At 48.4% G+C, this 7,537-nt stretch overlaps 1 protein-coding gene across 1 annotated transcript; it reads right to left on the reverse strand.

Moving 5' to 3' along the window:
- Positions 1-335: 335 nt before the first annotated feature.
- SMIM7 (small integral membrane protein 7) lies at positions 336-7,319 on the reverse strand. The gene is made up of 5 exons (XM_048497049.1): positions 7,137-7,319; positions 5,532-5,573; positions 4,553-4,605; positions 2,760-2,850; positions 336-997 (listed from the first exon to the last, which is right to left on the reverse strand). Exons 1-5 carry the CDS (start codon positions 7,160-7,162, stop codon positions 982-984), a joined length of 228 nt encoding a protein of 75 aa, XP_048353006.1. The 5' UTR covers positions 7,163-7,319; the 3' UTR covers positions 336-981.
- Positions 7,320-7,537: the final 218 nt, after the last annotated feature.

Here is a 7,537-nt window from a genome sequence, read left to right on the forward strand (position 1 = left end):
CCAGTGATTCCCAAACATTTTTGGGTTATCACCCCCTCAGCTCCTACATACCCCTTCTTGCCTCCCACCCCCACCCGCGCACAAACACGTATGAACACACACCTCTTTCTTGGTATTAGGTTTACTGCAATTTCAAAATAACTTCTAACACTGTAAGCCATAGGTGTCAAACTTGTGGCCCTCCAGATGTCATGGACTACAGTTCCCATAATCCTCTGCCAGCATGATGCCGACAGGGGATGATGGGAACTGTAGTCCACAACATCTAGAGGGCCACGAGTTTGACACCTGTGCTGTAAGCAAACATACGATTTCACAAATAAAACACGACGTAGTAAAAGCAAACCAATTTATTGAGCATTTCTAGCAATGTGAAAGGGGGGTGGGGGAGCAAAGGAAGGAGCGTTCTGGCTGCTACCCAGATAAATTCAACATTCGTGGCAATTTCTTGGGTGGGGGGGAGGCCATCTACCAAAAATGGTGCCCCGGGCCAGCCCTGAAACTGCACCACCCAACACCCCTGAGTATCCTAAATGAGGAGACAGCTGAGAAACACAGGCCATATCACTTCAGTCTTGTTCCATCTAAGAAGGTAAAGGTGAAAGCAGTTCTCTGTGCCAGCACCAGACTGCCACTGACACGTGGGGTGATGTTTACTAGGCAAACTGTTCACATTGCCCTGCTCAATCTTTAATGTTTGCTGCATGGAAACCCTGATTGGGTGGAAAGGAGGTACACAATTGGCTAAAATAAATAAAAGACAAAGTTACATCACGCTGCAGTTCCTGGTTGTTGGGCTGTCTGTGACAGAGGAAGAGGAAGGTGCATTCATTTCTAGTACTACAAGTACATTTCAGGTGCTACAAACTTCGTAACTTTTTACTTCATGAAGTCAACATAGGTCGTGTTTTCATCAGAAAGGCATCTCCGAGGATCCCAATAATAACATTGACAATTGTCACCTCAGTCCACCAGATGTGTTTAAGATCCAAATAACCTAGTGCAGACAAGAGGAGGTAAAATAAATCATCAACTTTTTGCCTCAGTTATTGTTATAACAGGCCTCGCAGGTAGACCAGGAATATCAACATCATCACCTGAACTTACAAAAGGAGACCACTGAAAACGACCCAGTGAGTTGATGGGTGGGGCGAGACCTGAACTTCCCACCCCAGAAGGTATGGCCTAAACCCGTGGTGGTGAACCTTTGGCACTCCAGATGTCATGGACTACAATTCCCATCAGCCCCTGCCAGCATGGCCAATTGGCCATGCTGGCGAAGCGAAGTCCAGGTTATAGATTCCTGGCAGTGATCTGATCCTGCGAGGTGGGGCCTATCACTCTAAACATCTTCTTCAACTAATTTAGAAAAGTGTGTCTGAATCAGTCTTGTTTCTCCCAAGGTTTTATAAACATGTAAATGCTAAATCCAAGGTCTTGAAAGTCATTGGCGTAACTAGGCAAACTGGAGCCCTGGGCAAAACCTGAGTTTGATGCCCCACCAGGCGCATGCCCAGTGCAACGTGCATGACCCACCCCCTTGTAGCTATGCCCAGTGGCGTATCTAGGCAAACTGGAGTTTGCCCCCGCCCCCCTGCCATGGACAGCCACCCTCTCCCAATGTGACCAAGCAATGCTTTTTTACACCAGGTCGTTTCAAAGTCACCATCATATTATAGAACATGCCCCAACTCACAAATCTGAACACAGCAATGGGCCATGCCACACAGCAGAAATAATTTTTTTGAAAACATTTTCAAAATGCTTTCAAAATGTTTTATTACTGCTATGAAAACCTTTTATGGTGTTGTATCCAATTAGGGGAAACAGCATCACTTTCAATGTAATTTAAACTGGGAACCCCAGATTCTCCCTTTAAGGTGGATTTAAAAGGAGAATCGGGGCTCCCTAGTTTAAACAAGTGATGCTGGAATCCACCCCCAAACAGCATCATTTTCAATGGACCTCAGATTCTCCCTTTAAATCCATGCCAAAGTGGGGGTGGGGAATTTAAAAGGAAAATCTGGGGAAATTTGGGGGGGGGTGCCTGCTGTCAGGGGTGCAATTGTTAAGCTAGCAGCACCAAACTTTCAGGGTATCTTTAGGAGACTCTCCTAATGATACCACCCAGGTTTGGTGAAGTTTGGTTCAGGGGGTCCAAAGTTATGGGAGCCCTCAAGGTTGTAAGTCCCCATCTTCTGTAATAGCTCCCATTGGAAACAATGGGTGATGGGGCACCCCCTTTGGGAGTCCATAGCTTTGGACCCCCTGGACCAAACTTCACAAAACCTGGGTGGTAACAGTATGAGACTCTCCTGATGATACCTCCCAGGTTTGGTGAAGTTTGGTCCAGGGGGTCCAAAATTATTGACCCTCAAAGGTGTAGCCACATCTCCTATTTGCTCCCATTGGAAACAATGGGGGATGGGGCACCCCCTTTGGGAGCCCATAACTTTGGACTCCCTGAACCAAACCTCACCAAACCTGGGTGATAGCATCAGGAGAGACTCCCGAAACATCCCTAAAACTTTGGTGCTGCTAGCCTAAAACTGCACCCTCTGCAGGCCAAAAACGGAAAAACACTGAAGAAAAGAACAAAAAATCCCACAAAATCAGACCATCCCGCAGGCTTTTAAGCCCCCCCCACAAGGGGGCGCCCTGGGCAACTGCCCACTTTGCCCAATGGGAGGAATGCCTCTGTTGAAAGTACATAATAAGGTATAAAAAATGATTCCCCCTTCTCTCGGTCTATCACTTACACAATCATGCAGAACATCATGAAAATATTCCACAAGGCAATGAAGATCCGGAAGTACCTCAGACTCAGCAAAAACTCTCTAATATTATCACCTGAGTGGAAGAAAGCACAGATAAATAAAATGGCCAGCATGTATCTCCTGTTTAGGGACAGGGCTGCCTCCCAGCACCCAGTTCCACCCCCCCCCCTTCTTGTCACAAATGCCCTCCCAGGGACCCTGGAGCATCCCACAGCTGGCAGCCTGCCCCTGAACTTACAAAAAGGAACAGGGACCTCCAGGAAGACAGAAGTTGGGAGGAACTGCAGAGAAATGGCAGGAGAGTCTAAGCAGCAACAGCAGACCTCTACAGTGACAGGTAACAGGGTGGAGGCAGCACAGGTCCTAGACTGGCCACAATCAGCAGTGCTCGGCAGCTTTAGAGTGTGGGGTGGGGCCAACACATCCCCAGTCAGGCTGCAATGAAGGAGGAGGGCCAGGAAAGCTAAAGAGCCAATCCCAGGCTAGCAGGGCTCAACACTAGCAGGCTGGAGCAGGGAGCTCCTAGGAGAGCGGGAACCTCCTGAGAGGGATAAAAGAGAGGCAGGGAAGAGGCTGGTGCAGTGCATGGGATCAGGATTGCAGGAGTGCTGTTAACTGCCTGATGGAACTATACAGCCTATGAACAGAAGACAGAGTCGTGTCTTGTTCGTTTTGGAAAAGTAGTAAAGTTTCTATGAGGCCAAGGTGGCCTACCTTGCAGGGGGGCAGGCAGATGGGGGGCTCACATCTCTCTACTGGCTTAACCACTCTCTTATACACTAGCAAGAAAAGCTGAACCTAGTCACAATAACTGTTAACATAGCTAAATACCTTATCATGTTTAAATGGCTTATTGAATATTATGATTTGATAGATGATAATGATGTTTAGTAATAAATAATGGACATATAAGATGAAATGTTGGGGAAAAGGAAACTATTAAGAAAATGTAAATATAGAGATAAGTTCAGTATCAGAAGTATTATTATTTTCCAGCAAACATGTACATGGCAGAGTAATAAATATAGAAAAGGAATTAGACCTGGAACTAGAGTGCTACAAACACGGAGCTAATTGTTGAGGTAGAAGAGCCTACCTTAGAAATAGGTAGAGCCTAATAGAGACCTTAAGGGGTCCTTAAGGCCGGAAACTATGGCAGAAACATCAATGTAGTATTGTATAAATTAGATTTAAGATTGATGTATATGCCAACGTAATGTATGTAACGGACATAAGATATCAATGTTAGATATCTATGATATGTTGTTAATCTTATTTTTGTTTTGTTTTTAACAAACTTAATAAAATTTCTATTAAAAAAAACATAGCTAAATACCAAAATGGGAAATAAGGCAATTTAAAAGAGAGAGAGAGAGTGGGCAGGAGATGAAGAGAAAGAGAGAAAAAAAGAGTGACATAACATTGAACAAACAAGGGGACAGGACAAAGAGAAGCTAAAACCAAACACATTCCCACAAATGTGCAAAATGCTGCCAAAAGTGATAGAAGTGATGGATTCCAAGAAGACTTTGTGTGGAAGGAAAGGTGGGGCACGAATATAGGAGACTAGAACTAAAGCCCATTTTGAAATAAAATGGGCTTAAGAAGGAAGGGGTGGCGGGGAGTGAGAGGGATCGCCCTTCCTCCTCCTCCTCTCTCTTCCCTCCAGAAGAGCAGCTCATATTTTTTGAGGCAGGGGAGGTGGAAGGTGGACGGGATAAAACATTTGACCATGACAGCCTTGACAAAAATTCCATGGTGGTCTGGACTCTGACCTGTTGTTGGTTCCGTCAGCTGTTCATCAAAACCCTGGCTCTCCTTCTTCTTCCTGAGAGGCAGAGATGCAAAGAATGATTCCCATATCCCTAGAAGCACAGAGGTACTTCCGATCTGAGGACAAAAACTTATGACGACTGAGGCTGAGATTAAGCTTGGGAGAGCCACTCTTATCTCACCTCAATCTCGGGTTCTTTTCCCTCCTATTAAACTCCAGACCAGCTGATTGTTCAAGGATTTATTGTAAAAGTTCAAAACAAAGAAATAAAACATAAATGCAGTGAGAGATTCTCAACTGGTTACATTCCTTTTGGTTCTTTGTCCCCATTCCAGGAACCCATGGCCCAGAGATGCTTCCCTGACCACGTCTCAAGGTGGAATTCCAACACCTTTGTTTTCCCCTTCTCAGGAAAACTCTGTTCAGGCCACGAGGTAACTTAGGCCTTTGAAGTTTCATCCTGGCACCTTTGTATGGCTTCCTGTCCTCCCTCCAGGAGATCAAAAGGCAAAGATGCTTTTCACAGTCATGTGTGATTCTGCTAGTTTTACAATACTATTCCATCACAAAACTCCCTCAGAAAAGGGCAAAGGAAAAGCGAACAGAGAGTTCCAAATAGGGCAAAAGATCAAAACACAGAAGATGTGGTATAAGATGTTTTGAAGCTTTTGGGGGACAGATCGGCCGGGTGAGAGGTTGAACATAGGAATCTGCCTTAAGTTAAGTCAACTCAGCTCGGGCTTTCCAGCTTCTCAAGATGAGGACTTCATCAGAACCCTTTCTGTTGACATGTCAGTGACTGTTCTTCTAAGAACTGTGCTTCTAAGAACCATGTGATTTACCAAGCAACAAGACATCCTAAAACTCTGTCTAACAACCCAGACACTGGTGGAGAAGTTCTGAATCCTGGCCACAGGACAACCTGTGGTTGTATCCAAAAGTTCTGCCAACACATCCCCCCCTCCACACGAGGCACTCACAGCCTGAAGTTCAACACTGCTCCTGCGTTGACCAACAGGGTCCTAAGTGAAAGAAGAAAATCAGAGAAGTTAGTCCACTCAGCTGTGAAGAATCCCCCACACACACACTTATCCTAGCCGCCCCAGAACATCCTTAAACCCTGAGTTTTAGAGAGGAAGGACAGTTGAAAGAGCAGGACTTAGAGGTAGCTTCTGCTGTGTTTCCTGGAATCCCCGGGACACTCTGGTTTGGCTCTCTCAAGCCCCGTCTTCTCATTCTCCTATCAATGAAAGGCTCTGATGCACCAAAGCTTAATCTAAAACAGGGGTCTTCAAACTATGCCCCCCCAGATGTTCATGAACTACAATTCCCATCAGCCCTGCCATTTGGCCATGCTGGCTGGGGCTGATGGGAATTGTAGTCCATGAACATCTGGAGGGCCATAGTTTGAAGACCCCTGATCTAAAACAAAAGGGAAAGCTGTCCAGTTGGAAGCATGGCTGATTGGAGATAGGTAAGCAACCTGCGCAAAATGGGGCTGCACTCTGCCTGAAAATTCAGGCAGTCAGTGTGGGCACGTTTGGACCCACGCCTACATTAAACAGCTAAACAGCAGCAGGTGTCAGTCGTCTTATGCTCTGCGAATGACAACCTTCTGGAGATCCCTGGCCCCCAAACTGTCTGACTGTCTTGGACCAGGACCAGGTCTGCTTTTTGTGGGTCATACTCGGTGTGAATTGTTCTGCTGGCTGGCTCGCAGCCTGCCAGGTACACTATCGGCTGGCGCTGGCCTCTGAAGGCCACGTTCTCAAAACTAAGTCTTGCTCACTGCCTGGATGGGAGGGGGAAGAGGAGAGAATGCTTATATGATTGACAGCTCTGCCTAAACTCGCAGAGCTGCCTTGAAACGGTTCCTGACCTGACTTATGCCTGCAATAAAGAAACCTTTGTGATCATACAAGCGTGTTCACTGCCTGGTCAAGGGGGTCTTGACAATAAGGCAGTGGTGGTGAACCTATGCCACGGGTGCCAGAGGTGGCACTCAGAGCCCTCTCTGTGGGCACGCACAGAGTCCCCCCACCCCATATCTAGGCTGGCCTGGGCCGCTGGGCTCGACTATTAGCATTAAACCTAAGACCTAGTTTTGGGGAAGCAGTGTAGATAACCCTGATAAGCGCCACGTGATTTTTGCCTTAGTTACGCCCCTCCTCTCAGCAGTAGCACGCAGAACTTGAAGCCGTCTAGCAGGAGGTGCACCGGCGTGCGTGGCAGCCTGCGCCTGCGTGCATTCGTTTCCCGCCCAAGGACCGGTGCAGCGGCTGCGTCCTTGCCACAGCCCCGCCCAGGAATGCCCCACCCCGGAATGCCCGGCCACGCCCCTATCATGCCCCGCCCATCCCAATTGGTGCTACGCCACAGTTTGAATCCCACCACCATGGGAACCTGTTACTAAAATTTTTGGATCCCACCACTGTGCTTAAGAGGATGGGGGACATTTCCATCCCCCTCCCCGGCTCTACAGCCCCAGGTCCTTCTCATAAAGAAGAAAGGGGGGGGCAAAATAACAACATCCCCCCTTCCGGTCTTTCCCTGGCGGGCGGGCAGCACTATTTCTCGTCCCTTACCCGCAGATCAGCAAGTCCCCCAACATCCTGCTCCTTCCAGTCCCCGGAAGCGGAAATCCCCCTTCCCGGGCGACGGAGACGCTCCCGTCAACCAGCAGGAGACGTCTTCTTGCCTGTTGTCTCCGAGTCGCCAGGGGGCGCTCGCCCCCACAGGCAGGGACTCCCCCCCCCCTTCCAGCGCGTCACGAGCTACGGCGTCGCTGACGAAAGAGGGTGCCTTCTGAGTGCGACCGCGCGTGCGCCCAGCGCAAAAAGTTCGGCTGAAGCTACCTGCCCGAGGAGGCGTGGTTTCCCTGCCGTTTAGGGGGGTGTGGCGGGAGGAGGAGCAGGCGCAGTCGGGCCCAGCCTCCTCCTCCTCCTCGGGCCTGGCAGGCCTCCAGGGAGAAGGGGCGGGGCTTGGC

Source organism: Sphaerodactylus townsendi, linkage group LG05, assembly GCF_021028975.2.
Source record: "Sphaerodactylus townsendi isolate TG3544 linkage group LG05, MPM_Stown_v2.3, whole genome shotgun sequence".
Lineage (NCBI taxonomy): Eukaryota > Metazoa > Chordata > Lepidosauria > Squamata > Sphaerodactylidae > Sphaerodactylus > Sphaerodactylus townsendi.